Source organism: Ursus americanus, chromosome 4, assembly GCF_024610735.1.
Source record: "Ursus americanus isolate L20-20 chromosome 4, mUrsAme1.1.p, whole genome shotgun sequence".
Classification (NCBI taxonomy): domain Eukaryota; kingdom Metazoa; phylum Chordata; class Mammalia; order Carnivora; family Ursidae; genus Ursus; species Ursus americanus.
The window spans coordinates 6,722,699-6,747,492 of NC_142130.1; the positions used below are offsets into that span (position 1 = coordinate 6,722,699).

Here is a 24,794-nt window from a genome sequence, read left to right on the forward strand (position 1 = left end):
CATCTGAAATTAATATAACATTGTATGTTAACTAACAGGAATTAAAATAAAAACAAAAGATTAAGATTAGTAAAATACTCAAAGCTCATCTACTGTCATGGATACTAGATCTCTGTATCTTAAGTGGCCCCCAGAGAGGCACATACCATGCCCACTCTGTCTCTTGACCTTACTTCTGCATGGTCTGGATAATGCTGCTATGCCTGGGGGTCAGATGGCCCAGTTTTTTAGGAATACAGAGGCTTTGATAGCTAAGATAGAAATTTGGTATCAAAATATCTCAGACAAGATTGTTCTAACATATTAATAGTAACATTTTATGTAAGTTCACTGCTTTTGATTCATATAGACTTTATAAAACATAAGGAACAAAAACATTAAATTAATAAATTCATTTATTAATAATTTCACTTATTCATTAATGCACGTCCATATCAGTACAGATTAATACAGTTACAGTTAAAAGAGAAAAAGATATGTAGAAAATACTTGCACGATGATGTTATTTCACCAATCAACAATTTTTCAGGAATCATCTTATATTCTGAGGCTGTTCTTTTCAATCACAGTGAATCTAAATCTCTTCCCTTCATCTTTTGGGTGTCAGGATTTGTCACTCTTCCCATAAACAAAATTGATTCTAAGAAAAGAAAAAAAAAACAACTAGGAATTTCTGGAGAAAAAAGTTGACAATAATTAGTCTTTCAGAATATTTTAGCAGATCATTTAGTCTTTTTTTCTGTATAAGATAAATAGGTAATGTCTAACAGCAAAACCCTCTCCTTTGTCTAAAATACATAATTATATCATTATTATTCATTTTCTGTTAATTTATGAAGTAAATTAACACCGACAACAGCTTGTCATGGAAAATGCATTAGTCCTGTTTTTCATATAAGAAGGCAAAAATAAAGTGGCAGAGAGGTGTTCTTCTAAATATAGAGACTCAGGCAAACATAGTGTAATGAAATGGTGACGAACATGGTGGAGTTAAAATTTAAGGCATTAGCAGTCATCATTTTATGCCTGCTACATCAGCCCTTAGGGTTAAGAGTGCAACTTCTCAGATGTCCTCCTTCAGCTCTGAAGCAAAGCTTACTGCAAAAGACAATATTTTCTATTGCTAGTACTTTCAAATCCTCACTGAGGTGATTGTATACAGCAGAAATGTAAAAACCCGAATCCAGCCATTCTGTGTTTGCGAGTGAAAAGGAACTAAGAACTAGAGGACAAAACAGAAATAAAGGATGTGTCAAAATCCATTCACCTTTCTTTTCAACTAGGGTAAGAGAAGTGGCTTGAATGGATCAATGCCAAGTGTTGCCTTGACTTTTACGTTCTTTATGGATATATGTAATAAATGTGAATTTCAAAAGTGATCAAATAAATTTTACATAATTTAAAGCTAATGAAAATTATACTGCAATGTATTTGAAATAATTATTAGAGTCCTTTTTCATTAACTCTTTACTGTTCAGTCCAAAGACAGATATTCCTAGAAGAGCCAATAACGTGGAAATAGACACAATCTCCAGCAAATTTTTTCTTTTTATGATTATAATCAATAATACTTTGCCTCAGAAATCTCAAAATAACTCCAAGAAAAAGAAAACAAATTTTCCTGTTTTTCAGATAGATAGGGACCCATAAATAACTTTCCCAGGATGTATATCGCATTTGGTCACAATAGAAATCGGTAATGACTGTTGTCTCTTTATAATTCTATGGCATTAAAATGCTTATTGGAATTGTTTGGGAAAAATTTTAAGTGAATTTTATGGAAACTAACCTCATAATTGAAGACAACAGTTTAAAATTTTAAACACTCAGAAGTGTAGGACATTATATAAAAGCCATTTGTCCCAGTCTTTTCAATCTATTTCTTTGACCAAGGAGTACCAACCACATTTTGAATGGAGTCCTTATGCAGTCACCAATCTACTCTCCACTAAATTGGATGGATTAGTAAACTCTCCCTGGACATAACAGCATTGGATAGAGAGGCAGGCTGAAGCAGAAATCATTGTTTCCATTTTCCCTCTACATTCCCCCTTGTCAAAGAGGTGTCCTCCATATTTAACAAATATATGTGTATAACAACTCCATCAGATAGAAGCAACTTTTACTTCCTAATATTAAAATACACTAGCATAACCAAAGCCAATAGCCTAGAAGAAAGATTTCTTAATGGACATCCTGCAGTCTGCTTCTTCTTTCAACCCAAAACCATAAAGAGTTTTAAACACTATTTTTTTTATAATGTGTGGAGTACTGTCAGTTTCAGAATCATGACTCATTTTCTGAGAAATGGCACATTTCATATAGCATCTTTCATAATTTCTTTTGAAAGTCTCCAACACTGGCCTACCCCCTCAGCCTAAAAGGAGAAAAAAATGTTCTTCATTTCCTTGGAAGTTCAGCTTAGTAAGAGCTTTGGGTAAATATACTGAAATATAAAACTAACGTGGTAGAAAAATACAAATAATGTTTGGGTTTTGCCCAAGAGGACTGTTTGTCCGAAAGAAAATTTTAAATCTGATAAAAATTGATTATACTAAATCTAAAATCATTCATCCTCTTACTTCAGAAATCATCAATGACTATACTTTATGTAAAGCAGTAAGCTACTTAGTAGTTTACTATGCTATCCTAAGGCACCATTTTCATCAATCGCAATGATTTTCTCAGTTCATTTGTGAGAGAAAAATAAATAAATCACTGAATGTGTATCATCTTGAGATAATGGCTCATTCTACATTTTATATGGCAACAACTTACAGCCCCCGATAAATGAGTAGCCATTCATTTTAAACAATACTTTAAAGGAGTAACCCTAGTTTAGAAAGTCTCATTACAATAAAAATCATGAGACAGTACAAATTGTCATTAAGGTCTGATAGTTAAGCATTATCCCAGATAAATAAATAAATGGATTATTTTGGGATTAGAATTTTCACTGCTGTTTAACTGGTAGCAATTACATGGCCTTGGTCATCAACTTGGTAAATAGAAAGTCAAACAACATTATTCTAAATGCCATTATTTCCTAGTGCTTTGATGTCCAATGCAGCTTCATTTCTTTCTATTCTCCATACTCGAAAATTGCATACTAATTGTAAGAAATTAGAGTTATCCAAAGATTAAGGATGTATGGACCTAATGACACACCAGATTATCCTTTAACACTGACACATCCACAGCTGGAATTGAAGTTGTCTTAATGCAATCTCAGCAAATCTAAAACTATCTCATTGTTTTCAAGACGTAACTTTCAGAAGTGTCACTCAGCATTGGTTTCATGGAGCCTAAAAAGAGAGACTGGTATATCCTTCAGGGGGCCAATAATATCAGTACCATTAGCGAATCTAACAGATTCAGATCTAAAATTAACTTTGTCTCTTTTCCAAGTAACTCAACTTATACAGAGAAACTTCTCCATTCTCCTTTCCTTCATGTATTCTATCATTCCTCTTTATAGTTATTGATTTATTCATAATGAATGCTACGTGCCAGGCATAGTGTTACAGGCTTCATATATTCTTTTATTTAACTCTAGGAGATGAGCATTAAAATTATGTTTAAATAGGAGGTGGAGAAAATATGGCTTAGGAAGTATCATTGACTTGTCTTACAACCATTAGTTAACAGAGCTAGGACTTGAGCCCAGTCTGACACCCAGGTTCACACTGTCAGTCTCTAGGGATACTGATATTGTGCGTAGAGCACGTGGCCAAACACTCCACATGTTGCCTTTGTGTCAAATGCAGTCCAATCCACACCTACCTCTACCTTTTGTAGCTAATTGCATCATCTTTCACCAACTGCCCACACTGGAGATTTGTAATTATCTTTGACCTCTCTGTCCCACTCAGAGGCTATAGCTGGTCACTTATTCTTTTGGAATCTACCTCTGAGACCTTTACAACTGTGCAACTTCCAATTTCTGTTCCTCTTGTGGCATCACAGACAGTTGACTTCTGAGACAAACAGGTCCTATTTCCACTCTGCCACTTTCCACCCGTATGACCTTAGACAAACTATATAACCTCTCTCTGAGCTTTTGTGTTGTTATTGGTCAAATAGCTAACCTGTTGGAATGGTGTTAGCTTTAGAGATAGGTATTTAAAATCACTAGCATATAATAATAGCTGTGTTGGCAGTTATTACTACTACTGCCCTATTTTAGGTCCCTGTCACCTCTTAAAATGCAATGCCTGGTATAAAAGACACTCTCACCAAATAGTCACTGAAAGAATAAATTGAGAAATGAAAATAGATTCAATACATTGAAAGGATAAATGACCTCAGATGTACAGATTACAAATAACAACTAGAACTAGGTCTGTTTGACTTAAGCAGTTCCCCCAAAGAATACTAGAAAAGATACCTGTTGGGTTATTCTTCACAATAAACAGAAATGGATGATTTGCTCTAAATTGGTTTTGAGCCAGACTCATGATCACAGGGATGTGCATGCCTATTAAATAGAGACAATAATTATTTAGATGTGCACATTAAAGGATGAGGAGAGAAAATATATCCATAATACTTTTTGTAGACAGGAAAAGTCATTTCATTTGAGGAGTTAACATGTAGAAAAATAACCATTTTCAAAATACAGAGAAATCTGGAGTAAATTTAAAAATCAAAGAGCAGAAGAACAAATATTGGATTATTCATGAAATTATTCTACCTTCACATTTATGCTCAATGAAGAAGAAAGTCAGATACTAGATTCAATTTAGTGAAAGCAGTTGAAAAATTTCTCCTTTTAAACAGTAATTTTCTGCTCCCTTTTTATTTACATTATATGCTTTATTCTTATAATGTTTCAACTCTTAATTCCTATCCAGATATGTTTGTACTTCATTTCTATTCTTCAGGCTTGTGGTAATCACATCTGAGTTCAAATTTATTTATTTTTTTTAACTTTTCCAAAATTATTCTGTGGGCTCCGAGCTTTTAGGATTTGTGCTGTGAATGATTATGGGATTTTTATTATATGGTTAGAAGAAGAGATTTACTGCCTTAATAACTATTTACTATAATAATTTATGTCATGTGGCTCTATTGTAGCATTTGCCAACATTTAGAGTGGATGAACTTAATTGGTTGGGTTTCTTTTTCTTTTTAAATTAAATATTTCTACACTCAATTCAGATGTTTCCTTTACCAATAATGCAATGATTTTGTACAGCTTTTTCAGACTCATGGAAAATCATTTTAAAAATGCAACAGGAGTGATCAGAACTGAAAAATAATGGTAGAGAACAAAAAATAACGTATCCTCTATGCTCTTTGTTTGTGACTGGGGTATGCAAATTAAACTGACAAAAGATATATTAACAGAAGAAATGGTTTATTCTATATCCCCAGAGGAGCTTCACAGAAAAGAAGTAAATATCCCCCAAAATGTTAGGCTTGAGAGCTTATCTACCTTTTTAACAAAGGGTAGTAAATTGTGATGACCTGACTGGACCAAAAAAGGGGCAATAAATTGTGGGAAAGTAAATATATGGGAAAAATTAATAGTATAAGAGGGTTATTTAGTAAGGTTTGTCATGCAGACTCATTTCAGTGCCAACTTTCATCTCTTGTGATAAAGGTTATTCTCCTTCTGATATGGGAGAGAGGAGGAGAGACACCTTCACAAGGGAAATTTATGCCCTGCTTTTAGGCAGATCGGGGGAAAGTAGAGAGCTCTTTTTTTCCCCCTGTACTGTTTCTCCATTTTCTTCAGCTTAAAACAACCCTTCAGACAAAGTGGCTTACTTGGGGGTGGCATATTCTGATTGCCTTCAGAATCAAGCATGGCCCTCTCCTACCTGCAATATCAGGGTTACGATGCCCAAATTACCAGTGAATATAGACTTATGTTTGAATTGATGAGAGGATACAAAAAATCATAGTCAGTGTCATTCCCATTCTCACTTGGGTGAACACTTGAGATTTTTTGTCCTTGAGCATCCACTGAGCAGACACCTGAAAGTCAAATACTCACACTGAAAACTATTCTGACCTGTCATACATCAGGGTCACTGCTGACCCCTTGATGATTGTTACACCCCCTTAGAGAACTCTAGACTTAAATTAGAGGTAGTGGGTGATAGTAGAAAGAGCTCTGAACCTGTAGTCAGAGAACCCGATCAGAGTATGACCACTTCATGTCGTAGGCCTCTTTCTTCACCAATATAATGAGAGAATTAGATGATGATCTATAAGGACTCTTACGTAAAAGCAGCTGGAAAACCTGTCTACATAGGCCAACAACTTCATCCAAAGCAACTTTTTTATTTCTCCAAGATTGAAGTAACCCATGCTCTCCAATCTATGTTCCTTGAGTACAGTAATGCCAAGTCGTTTGGGATATGACAGAATGGTAGCAGGAGTCCAGTGTGACCCACCTACATGCCAAAATCCATTGGCACTACATAGTATTACAAATTAACCTACAAATCAATAACACGGATATACATTTATAGAAATTTATCAATAAGATAGCTTAAGGGTGCATATCTTTTACACACTGACTAAAATTACGGAAGTCTGAAGAATTAAAATAGACTTATGGGACATTCATTAAAGTTGCTTTTGCATTTGTAATTAAATTTTCTCCAATTATTTTTTGAGGATTACTTGTATACACCATAGATACTATTCAAAATGCCATTTATTCAAGGAAATCTATCATAAAGGAATGGTTCACAGATCACCTAAAGGCCTTGGAAAACACAGATTCTGATTAAGTAGGTCTGGACTTGCGCCTGAGCGTTGGCATTTCTAACAAGCTCCCAGGGGTGCTGCCGCTGCTCGTCTGTGCACTACCCACGACTTGCAGTAGCAAGGACAGGCTGCAAGCCACCGCGGAGCCCTGATTCTCAACCTCGGATGTACATTGAAATCACTTAGGGAAATGTAAGAAAATGCTAGAGTCTGGATTTCACCTCCAGAGATACTAATTTAATTTATTTACTAATTTAATTTTGGGGGATACACTGGGCATAAGATTTCAAAAAGCTTTCCAGGTGATTCTAATGGGCAACTAACTTTGAAAGCCACAGGCGTATAATGACAAAAACCGTATTAGAGAAGTAGACCTACTTGGTGTAATAGAAGAAGGAAATTAATAACAATTACCTAAGAGTAAGTATTCCTGAACAATAATTTCATGTTTGAACAGAAAGTTCCCTCCACAGGTCCTATCTCTTGATCGGTAGGTAAAACGCAATTTACAAATAAACGAATATTAGTAGATAGGCCTCAACTCCTAATTAAATCCCTTCCCTGGCCTTTTTTATTAAGCAGCAGCTGCAGAGAGGCAAAAATAGCTTATATAACCAATTTCTCTTTTCTTCCTACAGTGTACTGGACAGTAGGAAGGAAACAGGATATCAGAGTCGTGCAGAAATGCCAACGCCCTAACGCTGTACATTTCCCGTAGTCTTTCCTCTTGGCTGGTTGTGAAACCATTTGTCCTACCAGTTGATGTTGCAGCTTCACTGCCATCTTCATTTATCTCAAAAAAAACGTGTTGCATGACTTGGGAAATAAACACTTCAGCTGAATCTGTTGGAAAACAGGAAAGCGTATTTAAGGGTTAGAACTCAGAGCCATTACTTCTTAGGTCCATGTTAATTACATTTTCAGATGAACAAAGAAAAGGGAAAAAAACAAGAAAAACAAATTCTTCCCAAGTTAGTTAATTTGCTAGAGGTGGAAATTAGTTAAGCTCTTGCGGAAATGATACAGAGACCCCTAGAGAGAGATCAAGTTTAGCCCAGGTACAAAGGCAAAGATAGAAGGGGATAAGCCTCATATCAGGTATCCCACTAAGTGCAATATTTGTACGGACAGAAGATTTTGCCCCCCTTCGCTATGGTCTACAGACAAGATGAAAAAGGCTTTACAGATTTGAATTAATCCCACCCTATGGATTCAACCTCAAAGCCGACTTGCCTTTCAAATTCTGTATTCAGTTTTGATCTGACTTTAAAATAAAATTTACTTTCTTTCAAGACTGGTGAGGCTATGAAAGTCTAAAGAGCTTTTGTGTCATCTGTTACAAAATCACTTCAGAGCTATGCTTTAAAACCTGTCAAATTTCTCAGTGTAAGATAGTGTCTTACAACATTCTGTTCCGGTGTGGATACAAGCTGAGAGAACATGCCTCTCTTCTCCCCTTGGTGGAACTGCTGTATGTGTGAAGCGTTTCTGATCTTGTGACCTGCAGGGATAGTCTCCTTGAGAAGGGGGAAGTGAAGCCGCGAGTTCAGAAGCCATCAGCCATTCCCGCTGTGTCAGGACCACTCAGATCTGACAGTGTGCCTCAAAGAGACAACGGAAACATGGTCATGGGTTCACTGGTGTCCAGAAAGTGGAGGAAAGATGATTGGCCTGGAAACTTGAAGAGAAAGGAGAAAAAGGAGCTTTGTTTCTCCTGGGAGAGAAAGCGGATGTGACCAGGCAGACTCCACCAAATCCACCAGATTTACAAGGATTCAGGAAGAAATTTCTTATAGTAGAGGGGAACCAGCTCTGGCAGCTCACAGAAAAGTAAAGCCCCTCAGGCAAGATAAAGAGAAGTCATGAAAGGGATATTTGCATAAAAAATGGCTTTCTAAAAATAAACTCCAAATTGCTTGTGATCACTCTGTCTGGGCCTCTGAATACCTCTTACCCTCATCTGCTACCCTCCTCTCCTCACCCAGTAGCTCCAGCTCAAGGTCAAGTATCAAGGCCTTAGCCCTAACTCTCCTTCTGCTTAAAACCCCCTTCCCCAGAACTTCCCTGACTGGCTCCTTTGTTCTTTAGGTCCCAACAAAAATATTACTTCCCAACCCAGTCTTCCTTTCCCACCCTAATTCTGCCTGTATTACCTAATCACCATTTATTCCATGGTGCTGTTTTAGTTAATTTACAGCATCTATTACCTCACCATTTAATTAGCTAATTGCTTACTAATTATTCATCAGCAGATGTAAACTTCACTAGAAGCAGAACTTTGTCCATTTTATGCATCCTTGCAAAACTGCCTGGCATGTAGTTGGCTTCCAATAAATATTTGTCAAATAAATCATGGATATGAATATGTTCAGTGACAGAAACAAATAAGATGGAGAAGAGGGGGCATGCACATCTTGAAATGCAAGAGAATGGTCTGTTACGAGATTAGGCAAGTAGGCATGTTCTTTCCCAAGGACTGCCTAGAGTAAGACAGGATTCACATATGGAGCCCAGAGTAGCTGACCTAGAGACCCATACCAAGCCAAGAGTGAAGAACAAAAAGCATATTGGGGTGCAGTGGAGAATTTCACCCAGTTTAGCCCTGATACCAGATCAACTGACTCCATGGCCATCAGACTGAGCCTCTGGTCTCATGTATCCTGTCTTACCACCAAGAGGTTCTGATCTTGGGAAAAGCTAATAGACTGGAATGAGGAGTCTGGACTCCAGAAAGTCACTGATTTCTTCAGGTTTGTAATAATTGTTCTCCGTTTCTACGAAAATTCCAAGCATGTCTCTGTCATATTAAGAGGACAAGAAACCTTCTATAGCTTTGCTAGAAGATGTCCAAGTAAATATTAATGTGCCATTGACCCACTTGTTTTTTTTTTTAAATATCTACCATTTACTTAGTATCTGTTGTGTGCCAGATATGGAACAAGGTGACTTACATACACTCTTTCATTTATTTTCACCACTACAATTTATTATCTCATTTATCAAATGAGAAAGTGGAGGCTCAGAAAGCTTAAATATTTTACTGAAGGTAACACAAGAAGTAATGGCAGTGTGAAGTCAAATATTCATCTCCAAGTTTCCAAAAGTAACTGTCTGAAAACATTTCTTTCAAGCTTGTGAATTACATGAGTGTAAGATGGTAGCTTCTGTGCAAATATCCCACAGCACTGGTGTTGGACTGGTTCACAGTAGCTTTTAGAGAGTGTTTACTAAATAGGGGATAAGTAGGGATAGTAGGGAATTTACTGTTCTCCTAATGACCAGATGTAGTGCCAGTGATGGCCCTGGCTATTTTATTCCTGGCAGGAAGATAGAACCAAAGTGGTTAAAGCAACTCAAATAGACACCTCAGAAGAGAAAGAGCAGACAATGTTGGATGTTTGTTTTTCCCTGTTTAAAATTATTCTCTCACACAAATTCTCTTATAAAGCATTTTGGAGGTATTTTTGTGATAAATCTGCCTATAAAAGGAGATTTTATAGAAGTTACCGATTGCTGGGGATTTGTACAGTGAGTGGCTGTTTGAAATGTCTGATGTATAGTGAGTGAGCTTCTGAAGGCCAGAAAGAAGGCTAACAGGAAGAGGTGCTTGAAAAATGGGTTGGTTGATTTTAGGTTGGCGAGATGGCTGTGTTCCAGGGCACACTTAGAGAGCGTACTGTTGCAGTATTTAACGTTGACTGCCTCATCCCTGATGCTGATGAAATTGTCAGAGAAGTCAGATCTCTCCATCAGTGTGAGAACAAGTAGCTAAATCATGTGTGAAGGTAATAATGAACATCTGTCACCAGTGTACCCCACCCACCTCCTCCACCAGGATAGCTCATTCATTCTATTCATTTACCCACATCATTGATGAGTGAATAAATTAATGACTACTTCTCCAAAGCCCAGATATTTTATATAGAAATACACAATATTTCCATGTAATGATACAAAACCCCATCAGACAGACAGGCTGTATTGTTGGACTCTTTTTAAAAATATATATAGAAAACAGAAGACTTAATTTAAAAGAGGATAAGAAACTTGGGACAACCTGGCCCTCTTTGTCCATTTTTTTCTCTTTAGTTAGTTATTTTTGAACTAGTGGGTACTGCCAAGACAAGAAAAAATAAAAGACTATCTTGGGCTTTGTTGTGTGAGCGAGCATCTCAGCCACGTGCAGCTTCCCAGGTGTGAGTTAGCATAAAACCTCCATCTCCTCAGATGTGTTGTTAGTCTCAAGCTCAATCTGCAAGCTGTGGCATTACAATTTCTAGACTGTGTTCATCACCCAGCAGCTTGTGGTTGCCTATTTCATGGGCTCCGATATTACCAAATTAACATTTGCAAATTGGTTTATAAGAGTTTTATTAGCTCCGTGTAGATGAGAGACTCAAAGTTGTAATTCCCATTATTCAGATAAGGAAATCCAAACAGGGCTGAAATAAAAGCCTGTATAATACTTTACCTACATAGTTTTATTACAAGCATGGTTAGAAGGCTTATCTAACATTCTAAAACGCTTTCTGACTTTCATTAAGGAAAATGACTTAAATGCAAAATAAAGTGCTTGTTTACAGACAGCTCAACATGACTATGACATTTAGTCACTGTGTGTATATGTATTTTCTGGGGCCGAATGCTCTTTCAGATCAGTCAGTTAACAGAGCTACTAAGAAAACATATTAACATAATAATATAAGAATTATTTATCACACTACCTGTTATTCCAGAAAGGTCACAGCCACTACTAAATATCTCAGTTATATTCAAAGAATACAAAGCTTCTTTGAAGTCTAATTTTTGTTCTACTTGAAATCTGTTAAAAAGAAAAATGAAGAGGAAAATTCTTGAAAACCTGTATACATTTGCTACCAAAATGTTTGCTACAAAATGGATGATTTGGAAGAGATTACAATGTGAAATCTTTTGTTTTCATTATCCCAATTACATTTCCTCATAATAATGCCATTTTCCCCCAGCACCATGGAGCAGTTCTGAAGTTGCTAATAACTTGCTTCCCAGATAAATGGTTGGTGGGAAGAGGGAAGAAAATACTATATTTTTTTGAAGTTATAATTATCTAACAAAACAGGGTGAGGGTTCTAAGCTTTCAATTGCTTGGCTCCTTCCCTAGAAAAGTAAAGTTTCCCTCCAGCAACTGTATAAACTCTGTTTTTCACAAAATCAAAGATGGTTCCTGGCGTACATCCAAAATACTGTGGAAGAGAGGAAGAGGAGCCAACAACCCTTGGAGAAGATTGTTGGCTACTGAAGCACAGAGAGACATTAATAACTATTATCCTTCCATTGTCACAGCTGATGTGACTTCTTTCAATTTACAACACACCTAGTATCTTCCCAATAGGTCCCATAAGAGGGGTGAAAGATAGAAAGGGAACAAAATTTCTTTAAATAAAATAAAAGATAAAAATTTTAGGAGGGAAAAAAAGTTGCTGGCCACTACTTCCTATGCAGGCCCTTAAGTTAGGACTCTAGCTTCCACTCAAATCTTCAAACCTCAATTTATCTGACTTGAAGACTCTAACCAGAGAATCTCAAAGAGTCTCACAGGCTGATCTATGACACCAAGTTAATGGAACACTGAATCTGTCGACCATTTCACTAAAAAGGAAGAAAAAAGAAAAGCTAGTACTTATTGACTTTATAGACGCCAGAAGCATCAATGTGCATTTTAAAACCAAGTTGGAAACTTCACGAAAGAAAAGAACGGGGAGTTCTGTAAATTTCTTCCATCAGTGAAATTCCCGGACAAGTCCTGCCTAAGGAACTCAGTCTGTGAACTGATGGGCACCTGCCCCTGTGCTCTCCAGACAAAGCTGGTCAAGGACAGGATCCTTGCTTAGCTAATAGCTAGGCCCATACCCAGGGCTGGAAATTAGCTTGAGCAATCAGTCCAATTAGATCACTGTTTTAGTTGCCAAATACCTAACAAGCTTTTTAATTGTAATTCTTCAAAAAAAATGAACATGCTATGGCAGAAATTTACTGGGCCTGAATTATATCTTGGTAAAATATTATGTACTTTCAGAAAATATTAACTTATTCAGAGCCCCAAGGATGGACACAACATGGGCCTTAAAATCTACTGATAAAGAAAACAGCTTGCTTTATGCCACTGTTTTCAACTTCTTTCTTTTCACTTCCAGCTAAGAAAGATAATTCAGGCTGATGGTTTTGAAATCTTTCCATTTTTTTTCCTGTTTTTATTACCACACTCTTTTTAACAACTAAATGGAGTGTAGGCATCTAGAAGGTGGAAAATAAATGTTCTCGTTCACCTAAGAATTGGCTATTTTTAGCATAATAGTTTTAGGATAATGACAAGAATACTGCAAGACTTATTACAACTTTTAATAATGCCCAATTATCAGTGGAGAGTCAATTAAGCTACAGTCCTGCTCCTAATATAGTCCAGTGAAACCTACAGCAATAGAAACTCATTCAACCATTTAATAAAAGTATAATCTACAGCCAATTTCTAATTATCCGTAATTACTGGAGTCATGAATAGCCAGGTGTGAAGTAGTACTTCCATGTGTTAGACACTTAATACAGATTATAGTTTTCAATCTTCACAAAAACCCAAGGAAGTTAGCATTATTTCCATTAATTAAGAAAGTGGAGGATTGAGGAGGCTGATTTCCAGGCTCAAGTTCAGGATAAGAGACAAAGCTGGGATTCAAATTCAGGTTCATTTCAAGTCAAAGTTAACATGCTAACCCACATTGCCTTCTAATCAAAATATAATTTGAAATCATAATCTCAATCAATATATGTACAATGTTAATTATGTGCCTCTTCCCAATTCTGTGAGTCTTAATATTTATTTTAGATGTGGTTCATTTCCCCTTTCCCTTTACCCTCATCTAAAGTTGTCTAAAGAATATATCTAAAGATAAAGGAATAAGCAGCAAAAAGACTGAATAGACAATTAACAATTAAGTAATCATAAAATGAGTGTTTTAGCATATGTAAACAGTATCTATTAACAGTTTACTGTCATACAGAATCACCGTATGGGGCTTAACACAGGTAATGTGCAGAAAATGAAGAAAACAATTTAGAATTTCCATTTTAAGATGCAGCCACTCCTGGTCTGCAGGCCCTTTTGTGGATTTGTGTTGCCCAATCCTTCCCCTTTATACCCAGGACTTTTGTTTATTGACAAGAAGTCTTGGATGGGTCTCCCTTGGGGTCCCTATCCGTAATACTTAGAATCGCGGTTTTGGTTCAGTGGGCTTAAGTCATCCTTGGAACGTTCAGGTTTAGAGCCAACGAGACCAAATCTTAGGTCTGCCCATGAGGGTAAAAATGTAACACAATCCTGGACAATGGTGGACCTAGACTATTATATGAGTACGTGGTAGTTTTTGGTCACTTTCTGGCCAATTACCTCGAGTGTGTTTGTGTGTATGTATCTATGTGTCTGTATCTGAACGTGTCTATGTATGAAAAACTCAGCCTCAAGGGCTGCACTAAAAATGCTTTCTGTCCCATACGAAACATATCTGGACACTGTCTCATGTAAACTCGACTCTGAGTTGTATCAGTATCCAATAGGTTAAAGTAAGTGAACACTTTGTAATCACTACTGCAGCTGGTCATGACATTTCTATTCTCATACCCAGCTTCATTTACCCTGAGATCACTTTCTCTCACCCATACACAGTTCACATTCTCTTGTTTAGAGATCCAAAGCTGGCCAAACCTGGGATTGAGTTCTAGCCCAGTAAGAACATACTTCATGTCCTATGGAAGGTGTTATCTCTTTTCCAAAGTCTCTTCGGCACCGCTGCTCCACATTTCTTGCTGCCTAGTGTGTCACTGACACTCACTCTGTTCTGTGCTCCCTCTCCTGCTTGCCTGCACTACCCCCGTTTTCTGACTTTTGCACTGTTGGCTCTGCCATGTGTTAGCTGTGGAACCAAGGTATTTACCTGTCTGTACCCCATCCGTAATGTGTATACAGAAACTGATCTCTGTTAAATACATTTGGGGGGTTAAATGAGATATGGTAAAGTGGTGCAGCATCCAGGACAGTGTTGGCACTGTAACTATTTGTTATTATTCTCAGTCAGTTTGAACATGTATTGAACATCTCTTCTCAGTCAGTTTGAATACCTGTCTGTACCCCATCCGTACAGATATGGTAAAGTGGTGCAGCATCCAGGACAGTGTTGGCACTGTAAGAGATGTTCAATACATGTTCAAACTGACTGAGAATAATAACAAATAGTAATAGATAATATCGAGTATTAAAAATGTTATAAACAGTACTTCGTGTAACCCTCACAGTAACTCTATGAGGCACATATTATCACTGTCCCATTTAACAATTTAAAAAAATCTTAGGGGGCGCCTGGGTGGCACAGCAGTTAAGCGTCTGCCTTCAGCTCAGGGCGTGATCCTGGCGTTACGGGATCGAGCCCCACACCAGGCTCCTCCGCTATGAGCCTGCTTCTTCCTCTCCCACTCCCCCTGCTTGTGTTCCCTCTCTCGCTGGCTGTCTCTATCTCTGTCGAATAAATAAATAAAATCTTAAAAAAAAAATCTTAGGTAAGTTATTTAAAGTTATACAGTAAAAAGGTGGCAAAGCTCTTGGTCTTCAATATTATGCTCTATTTTCCATGATCTTGTTTCAACAGTTGTTAAAGATACTGTGAGATGCCACATCAGTCAATATTTTTAGAAAATGATACCTCCCAGAAAGACTATGGCTATTGTTTAGTTATTACTATACTTTTGAATAGAACTGTAGTATTTAACAAATTTAAAGACCCAGACCACTGAAAATTCATTGACCACTACGAGGCCTCTCCCAAGGAAAATACATATAAGATCTTACATATATCAACTTGCTAATAGTTTCAAGGGCTTTAAGGACTCTCTGGAGTCTACCACAGAACTCTCTAGAAGTCGAAGGTGCCCAGCTAAGGACTGCCGCAAAAGAATATGAAATCACAGTCTTCTCATTTTCCTAGTAAGTCAAATTTAGAACCTCCAAACAATCTATTTTTTTTGTAACCCGTATCTCGTTAGTCAATACTCCAATAAATGTCTTTCTATTTCACCAATTCCTTACTATTCCCAGTGAGCCTGTTCCCTTTAAACACTCCCTACTTTGTGCCAGATTTCTGCAGTGGTTTTTTAACTGATCTTTTGGGCTTCAGTCTTTCCCACGTCTTGAACATCACAACTCTTCAGATTAGAGCAACAAACGTTCAGTGAACAACTACCATTTTTCAGATTCATGCTTTGTGCTGGGGTCACAGAAAGGAAATATGCTTAGCCCTGACCTCAAGAAGTTTATTTTCCCTTGAGGAAGAGTAAATAATAATGTTAATTAACTGTTATGCAGAAATAAACAGGAGGTGCAAGGAGAAGTTTTCCCAGCAGGGAAAAGGGAAGCTTTTCTTTTTTTAAAAGATTTTTTATTTATTCATTTGTAAGAGAGAGAGCGAGAGAGAGTGAGAGTGAGAGCACAAGCAGCGGGGAGGGGTGAGTCAGAAGGAGAGGGAGAAGCAGACTTCCTGCTGAGCAGGGAGCCGAACTCGGAGCTTTTTCCCAGGACCCTAGGATCATGACCTGAGCCGAAGGCAACTGCTTAACTGACTGAGCCACACAGGCACCCCAGGTGTTGTGTTATCTTGAATGGAAAGATCAGAAAAGCTTTCTAAAACCCAAATTCGGTTTTAAGGACCAAGAGAAGTTATCTGGAAACATGGGGATGGTGGTAGGAAGTGAGGAAAGGGTTCAGACAAGTTATCCATCATGAAGAGAGGCATTGTGACTACTAAATTTATCTCTCCAAAACATTGCCTTTATCATTCCACTATCCTCCTTGGAAATTTTCAGCAATTCACCTTTCTATATGGGACTTCACCCTCTTGATTCTTTTAAAGCCTAGTTCAAGTTCTTCCTCTCCCATAAAGCCTTTGTTTACAATTCCAGTTTCTGGTGCTCCCTGTCCTCTCTGTTTTTTTCACGAAACTTCTAGTGCTTACTGATTGTAAATTTCTTTTAATATTTACTGTCTACTGCTGTATATTGTTAATAAATTTCTTGTGCAAATCTTGCAGTACTCCATCCAGGTGGTAACCATCTTATCAGTAGGGCGCATGTCTATCACTATGCATCTGTTTCAGTTCCTTGTCCATAGTGGGATCCCAATCGATCTGTGCTTTTGAATGGGAGATAAAATTTCTAGGAAGTAGCAAACCAATAAGAGCATAAAGCTGTAAGACAGTAGACATGAAACTAATTCTGTCTCCCAACACTTAGTTGAATGTTGATCAATTCACTTTTTGAGTGATTCAGTTTCCTTCTCTGTGAAATGCAAGATGTAACCAAGTCAGACTGTAGAACCACAACATCTCGTATTAAAATACTTTAAATGAAATGCTTTACAAAGTTAAAATGGTATATGAATGAAAGTTACTTCTATATTTATCTTATTAGCATGTGTTAAATAACCACTTCTGCCCATACACATAATCATAAAAACATGTTCTCAGAGAGTTTCTTATATAGAGAAGATATGATATATAGAAAGTGTGTGTCAGACTCTTCAACCTGAAGAATTTTGACACTAGATGTTTGTAGGATCCCATATTACATTTACACAAAGTAACATGGTTATTTTAGCTACGGGTAATGCCCATGTTATAAATAATAAACACTAGAAAGCACTCTAGTATTTTTAGACTATATCTTATTGGTCTTGATTCTAAACTAGTCCTACATCAAAGGGAAAGAAGAAATGTTTCTTAAACAGTCACCATAATCTAAATAGTCACTCACATGTTCCTTCCTAGTGTTACTAATATAGAAGCATTCTTATGATTAATTTTTCTCTCTTTGGCATGCACTAAATTTTGCTACCAAAGAGGCTTTTATTTTGTTTTACAGTAACAGAATTTAGTATAGCTGGTGTTACAGAATGAATTGTGCCCCTTGCTCCCCAAATTCATATGTTAAATCCCTATCTCTCAGTACCTCATAATGTGACCTTATTTGGAAATAGGGTCATTGCCGATGTAATTAGTTAGGCCAAGGTCATACTGGAATAGAGAGGGCCCTTAAACCAATATGACTGGTGTCCTCATAAGAAAGGAGAACGCTGTGTGAAGAGATGGTCGCATGACAACAGAGGCAAAGACTGAAGCGGTGCGTCCACGAGCAGAGGAACACCAAAGATGATGGGTCACCACCAGAAAGCTGAGGAGAGGCAAGGAAAGATTCCACACAGGTCGGAGAGAATGGCCCTGCTGACACCTCGCTTTTGGACTTCTAGCCTCCAGCATTGTGAGAACGAATCTCTGTTGTTTTAAGCCCTAGGAAACTAACACAGCTGATTAAACTGTTTGGTTTTACCAAAATCTTTAGTTATCATTTTGAAAGCCTAATGCATTTACCCAGATATGAGAGAACCACAGTATTGAGTAATAAAACCGAAAATTGTCAGTCCACTCTAAAGTATTTACTCAGCCTGTATAGTTTTCCTTCTATGTATTGAACAAAGATTTTATTTTTTTTTATTATTTTTTTAAATGATTTTTATTATATTATGTTAGTCACCATACAGTACATCCCCGGTTTCCGATATAAATGAACTAAGATTTTAAATGGGTATTTTTCTGTTGTAAGGAAATTATTCGTTTAGGGGGAAATGTACTTCGGAATTTTCAATCCATGATCTTACTGTTCAGGAAACTGATTTCAATAAATGTGTCCTGGTGGACTAAAATTGCTTGTGAACTTAATACATAAGCAAATCATTCTTTTAATAAATTGGAAGGCTCATCCTCTTGTGAAAAGTGAATACATTTTAAATGTAATATTGTGTTAATGTGATTGAATAATTGATAACAAAATTTTCAGTCTTGTGAATTTAAAAATCTCATTTTTATTTCTCTAGAGAGGTTTCCAAGAAAATGGTTGATGTCTTATCTTTCATTATGTTGCGTGTATGGGAAAGTTTCATCAGGATCCTCACAGGGGGTGAAGTAAAATGTAACCGGGAAGTTGAATTCTGATTTTTAGGTATCTAAAATTAGGTAAAGGGAAACAACATAGAATTGTTTTCTTTGGAAATATTTATGTAATTTAATTCAACAGTATTCATTTAGCACATACAATGTGCCATAAAATGTCCTAGGGACTATGGAAACCAAAATGAAGAAGACATAACCCCCTGTTCCAGAGCTCACATCTTAGTAGGATGGACAAAAATGTGATCAAGAGATGGAAATGTAATGTAATAAGAGCCATAATGTAAATCTGTATAAAGTGTTCTAGAACTAAAGATAAGGAATGGTTGATTCTAACTGAGCATGTTGGGGAAAAGTACACTGGCAAGTTAATTGCGAGGGCACTTGAAGGGTGAATGAGAGTTTACTGGTTAGACACCACAGAGAAGGAAGGGCCTGCCAGACAGAGGGGATAAGCAGGAGAGAGACTGAGAAGTCAGGGAAGACTTTCTACTTTGGGATTGGCTGGGCAGTGATCTTAAAGATTTTTTTTAATGAATTAATTAATTTATTTATTTATTTTGAGTCAGAGAGAGAGTGAACGAGAGGAGAGCATGAGCAGAGGGGAGGGGCAGAGGGAGAAGCAGACTCTCCGCTGAGCAGGGAGCCAGAACGTGGGACTCGGTTCCAGGTCCCTGGGATCATGACCTGAGCTGAAGGCAGACACTTAACCGACTGATCCACCCAGGCTCCCTGGGCAGTGATCTTAGCAGAGAAAGAAAAATAGCCATTACTTTTGAAAGAAAAATAGCCATCACTTTTTTAGCACCTTCTATGTGGTAGATTTTGTGCTATGAATAGAAGTGTGTAATGAAGTACCGTAATTGAAATGGCCACCAAACTTTAAAAAAATCTTTGGTGCCTGGAATTTGTTTGAGAAAAGGGAGTACAACTGCCAATTAATATTTCTATTTTCTTTCTTTTTTTTTTTTTAAAGATTTTATTTATTCGACAGAGATAGAGACAGCCAGCAAGAGAGGGAACACAAGCAGGGGGAGTGGGAGAGGAAGAAGCAGGCTCATAGTGGAGGAGCCTGATGTGGGGCTCAGTCCCATAACGCCGGGATCATGCCCTGAGCCGAAAGCAGATGCTTAACCGCTGTGCCACCCAGGCGCCCCAATATTTCTATTTTCATATCACCAAAGATTCAAATTCACCTTTAAGACAGTGTTCATTTGTTTGGGAAAAGCAACACAATGAATTTTTCATTATGCAAATAGAACCAGTGGGATGGAGATAATGAAGTTTGAAATGATGAGGGTATAATCTATTCTAGACGATATGAAACTGTTTCTACTGAGGGTCAAAATCTGCTGCTATAGATTCTTATCACGACTGGGAATATGGCCTTAAGGGCCATGGGAGAAAAACGTGTGTTACCTTCTTTCTGTGCTGGGAAAAGTTGGAGGACTCTGGATGCTGGGTAGGAAGGAGACAGAAAAGACTTTGGGTGACGGTGGGTTCTGGCACCAGGACAGCAACGGACAGGAGAAGACTCCCTGGTTACAAGAAATGGCCTAAACTCCAGGAACACTCATCCCTGGCACATGGTTTTTAAGTGACTTTCCACCTTATAGGCTCCTTTTATTAACATAAAGCTTTCAGTAAAATTTGGTTTAACACTGGAGTTGTTCTTACTCCTGTTAGCTTGCCAAGGGCTACCTCAACAAATTACCGTAAACTAGGTGGCTTAAAAAACAGAAATTTATTGTCTCACAGTTGCAGATGCTAGAGGTCTAAAAATTAAGATGTGGGTAGCATTGGTTCTTCTGAGGACTAAGAGGTGCATTCCAGGGGTGCCTGGGTGGCACAGCAGTTAAGCGTCTGCCTTCGGCTCAGGGCGTGATCCCGGCGTTATGGGATCGAACCCCACATCAGACTCTTCTGCTTTGAGCCTGCTTCTTCCTCTCCCACTCCCCCTGCTTGTGTTCCCTCTCTCGCTGTCTCTCTCTCTCTGTTGAATAGATAAATAAAATCTTAAAAAAAAAAAAAAGAGGTGCATTCCAGGCCCCTCTCCTTGGCTTGTAGATGGCCATGTTCTCCCTCTGTCTCTTCACTTAGTCTTTCTGCTGTGTCTATCTCTGTATCCAACTTTCTGCTATGTATAAGGACTCCAGCTGCGCTGGGTAAGGGCCCACCCTAATGCCTTCACTTCAATTTGATTACCTCTGTAAAGACTCTGTCTCCAGAAAAGGTCACATTTTGGGGTAGTGAGGGGTTAGGACTTCAACATATGAATCAGGAGGGACAGAATTCAACCCATAACTGTTTTTCTTGGAGGAATTAAAAGAGAAGTCTGTGTCCAAACTGTGAGAGAAGTTGTGTGAGAAGTGTGGTGTGGCCAGAGTTTGGAGAAGCTGATAATAAGACCAAACAGTTTGGAAAAGCTGTCCAGACTGCAGAAGCCTGGATGGATCTGAGGGCTGCGCTGCATTCTTGCAGGGATTCCTAAAATGTTGGAGAAGGGAGTTCTGGCAAAAGTCTGTATTTCCTGTTGCCAGTTGAGTTTGGGACTTCTGCAATATTATCTAGGCACTGGTTAACTGGGCCGATGATGCCAGGGCTACCTTGGCTACAAGTATCACTATTCCAATATTATACTAATAAACCATAACTCAGGACAGTCAAGTGACTCTCCTAAGACCCCACTGACAATACATGGCACGAACAATTTTCAAACTCAGTGTTTTTGACCCCAAATAGTGATCTTTCCAAAAGAAAAAGAGAGAAATTTTGAAAATAAACTATCAATCCCCAAATTGATATTTCTGTTATTAGAAGATAAACTATCTGTTACATCATTTTATCTCCAATGTTCCACATGTAGTAGGAGCAAAAAAAAAAAAAAAAAGAAAGAAAAAGAAAAATACTTTTTAAAAGACTGAAAAACATCCAGGTAGAGATATACAGATGCTGGGAAATTGGGAGAGAGTTTGGGGCAGAGATTCAGATTTTAGAGACATGAAGAACAAGGGACAAATAAAAGAGAGTAAGAAGAAGAAAATTTTGAAGATGAAATTCTAGTAAACATTAGTTGGGAACAGAAAGAAAAAAAAATGTAAGTCAGGGAGCAGGAACATTTTACAGAGGAGAGAAAAATAAACAGAAGCGAGTAGTGCTCCAGGGGTTAAAGAATGCAAGATTTTCAAGAGGGGGATGGTCAATAGTATTAGAATCAGGAACCTAGAGTTAGGGTGAGAAAGGCATAGGATACCTCATTCTCCAGGATATCAAGGAAGGTAAAAGAAAAGAAGATCTTCAAAGATGTATACAAATTTTGAGGTGAAGGGTAGAGGCAGGTTTGCTTAATGATGTGTGTTCTTTAAGGAACAGGAAGTTGAGACACATGTTGAGAGTAAGAGAAATCCACTGAAAGTAGCACTTAGGGAATAGAAGTCAAGTTTCTGTGTGGTGTGTGTGAGTATTCAAAAAGAAAGTTGAAGAAAAATGAGTCCCCACCTCCAGCCTCAATGAGGCCAGAAGGGACTGCTTTCTGGTTTTTGCTTAGGAAACTCAATAGCTGGGGAGCAGGAGTGGCTTTATGAGTAGACTGGGAGTTGAGGACGATTAGGGAGAACTTAAAGCAAGATGAAGACCAAGTAACAAAAAGCATTAAAGATACTTAGTGGGAATATGATTGAAATGACTGACTAGATCCCAGCTAAGTGGAAAAGGAAGAAAAAGCCAAGGGATTTAAGTGACAAAAGGGCTGGAAGAGGGGTGTACAAACCACACAGGCTTTCATGAGTTTGCAGGAAAATTTAGAAATGAAAAAGAATATCATCAATTAAACATCTGCTTCTTTAAAAACGTTGAGGCAGAGTGTGAATTGAGTTACATGGGCACAACTTACTCTGAAGCTTCTCCTGTCTGCCAGAAATATGATATTAAGAAATTAATGTCTACGACCATTGTTTCCTGAGATAAGCCTCTGCAATTTCCAGTTTGTATCAACCATCTAAACCCGGCCGTAGGACTGACTATTAGAGCACCAGCTGTCAAAGCTGATTTAGCATATCTTTTAATTATCTGGTAGCGTCAGTGTTGGGGGCGGGGTTATTTTCCTGAAATGTAACAGAAGATAGATACCTAAAATTCCATTTATGAAAAAAATTAGAGAAAGATAAGTTTGTATAATAAAAAAAAAAATTTCTTTTCATCTCAACATTCTAGCTTGCAGACTTACATTTCTTCATCCATCTCAGAGAATATTGAGCCCTTAAATTCAGCTCACCTCATGGCAAAGCATTGCTGGCAATATTCGGACTTGCCTTTGTATCCATAAAGTGGAGCTACACTTCCAAATGCATTTTTCTTCCCGTCAATAGCCTTTTCAAGTATCTGTTATCTTTCAGCCCACTATTCAAATGCCTCCATAAGTGAAAACATAAGAACCAAATAATAAAATGACATTACCAACCTAGGGAGGCTTACTTCCACTTCCTCTTCTTGCATCTCGGAGAACCATTTCAGGATTTGATGAGCAGTAATTCGCTTTTCCATTTCTTCTATGTTCACATCTTCTGCAGGAAGTACGACGATTAAACTAAACTCATCACCTTTATAAAGTAATTCCAAAACCTGGTAGTTCATGGAGGATTCAGAAAAATAACCTGGAACAGAGAAAGAAAATATTAAATAAATATCCTTGGCAATTCCCCAAATCATGCTTTGGAGGGTGATTTTTCATATTACCGTATTTTGTTCTCACAAGAGCCTTCATCATCGGGATTTTGACCGCTGCACCATCTTTCTTAGTAAAATTCATCAACTGTGTATTCTCTTTTGTGAATTTCTGCTTCCAATCGCCCTTGAAATAAACAGCATTCACCAGGATAAGCCGAGTCAGAGGACCAAAGTCTTCCCCTGAAAACATGTCTTTAATTTTCCCTGTGATGCCGGTGGAGAGGAAGCAGGAAGAGATATGCAATAGTGGTTCAGTGGGACAAAAATTTCTTTTGCAGATCAATTACAAACAGAGTACTTTATGGCAATTCTGAGAGTAAAGAGGAGCACTACTAAACATTTCACCTAGAAACAGGTACAAACAGATCTCACTAAGAAACAGGAGATACAAGACTGTCTGCGGCAAATCTGGACAGACGTACTAATGGACTCTCTTCAGCCAGATCATTTGTGTAAATTGTTTTTCAACCAGGAAGAACAAAAACTGAATATCTCTTCCTGCATCTTTACTGATGTTTTTCAAACTTTATTTCAAGTTTCTCCAGCAGGTCAATCAGAATTAATAAATTAATGGTACGCTCAAACCTTCTACTCCCATGGCTAATGCCACTGACCACTGGGCAAGGGACAAGAATGGAGTTGCTAGCACGATTTTCTTCTTCTAAACAACCAGACTGCTATTTCTATGTCCACTGGCTATTCCAGTTAAGAGATAAATCATGACTGAGTGCCATGAAGCTGTCTAGGGATGTTCATGATGTGTCCTGTTAACGATACTTTCCTGTGAACACTGCTCAAAACACCCATCTTATATTCTCAACTACACCTCCCTGTATGAGGCTTCCTAAAAAGAATATGATAGCCACTTATGCCATCATAATTTTTTATAGCAGAATGAATGAACAAAGAAACAAACTACTGTTAAACGAGGACCTGATATATGTTGGTTATTTCACCCACATTCCAATAATCCTGAAATGTTTTAATAGTATCCTCATTTTAGGTAGGGCATAGCTTAGAACTGGGTAGGACTTGAGTTCAGATCTGAATGACTTTAAGCTTGTGTTCTTTCTACTGTATCACTCCTTGGCCCCTGAGGAATTTTGGCTAGCTTGTATTGAAATTAAAGTTTAGATTATCATGCTTATGATGGGACTATCAACATTTCTTATTAAACATTAACCCATCCAACTAAGATGTGTTAATTATTTACAGTAATATGTGGGAAAGAAGGCACTTGAGGTTGACAGATTTAATTTTTACCTGGCCCAAGATATTGTTTCTGCTGCCATAGATTAAAAACCTATGCTTAAACAAAAATTATTATTA

General features: G+C 37.7%; 1 protein-coding gene across 3 annotated transcripts in view; it reads right to left on the bottom strand.

Annotated features, from left to right (window-relative positions):
- Positions 1-377: 377 nt before the first annotated feature.
- Positions 378-24,794, bottom strand: part of SERPINI2 (serpin family I member 2) — a 32,383-nt gene continuing 7,966 nt past the window's right edge. For all 3 annotated transcript variants that reach the window (XM_087861379.1, XM_045788739.2, XM_087861380.1), the window contains 6 exons: positions 23,475-23,669; positions 23,200-23,392; positions 11,448-11,545; positions 7,480-7,566; positions 4,388-4,477; positions 378-640 (listed from right to left, as the gene is read on the bottom strand). In XM_087861379.1, the coding sequence (XP_087717505.1) occupies positions 564-640; positions 4,388-4,477; positions 7,480-7,566; positions 11,448-11,545; positions 23,200-23,392; positions 23,475-23,669 (740 nt within the window). In that variant the 3' untranslated portion in view covers positions 378-563. The remainder of the gene's footprint in view (positions 641-4,387; positions 4,478-7,479; positions 7,567-11,447; positions 11,546-23,199; positions 23,393-23,474; positions 23,670-24,794) is intronic.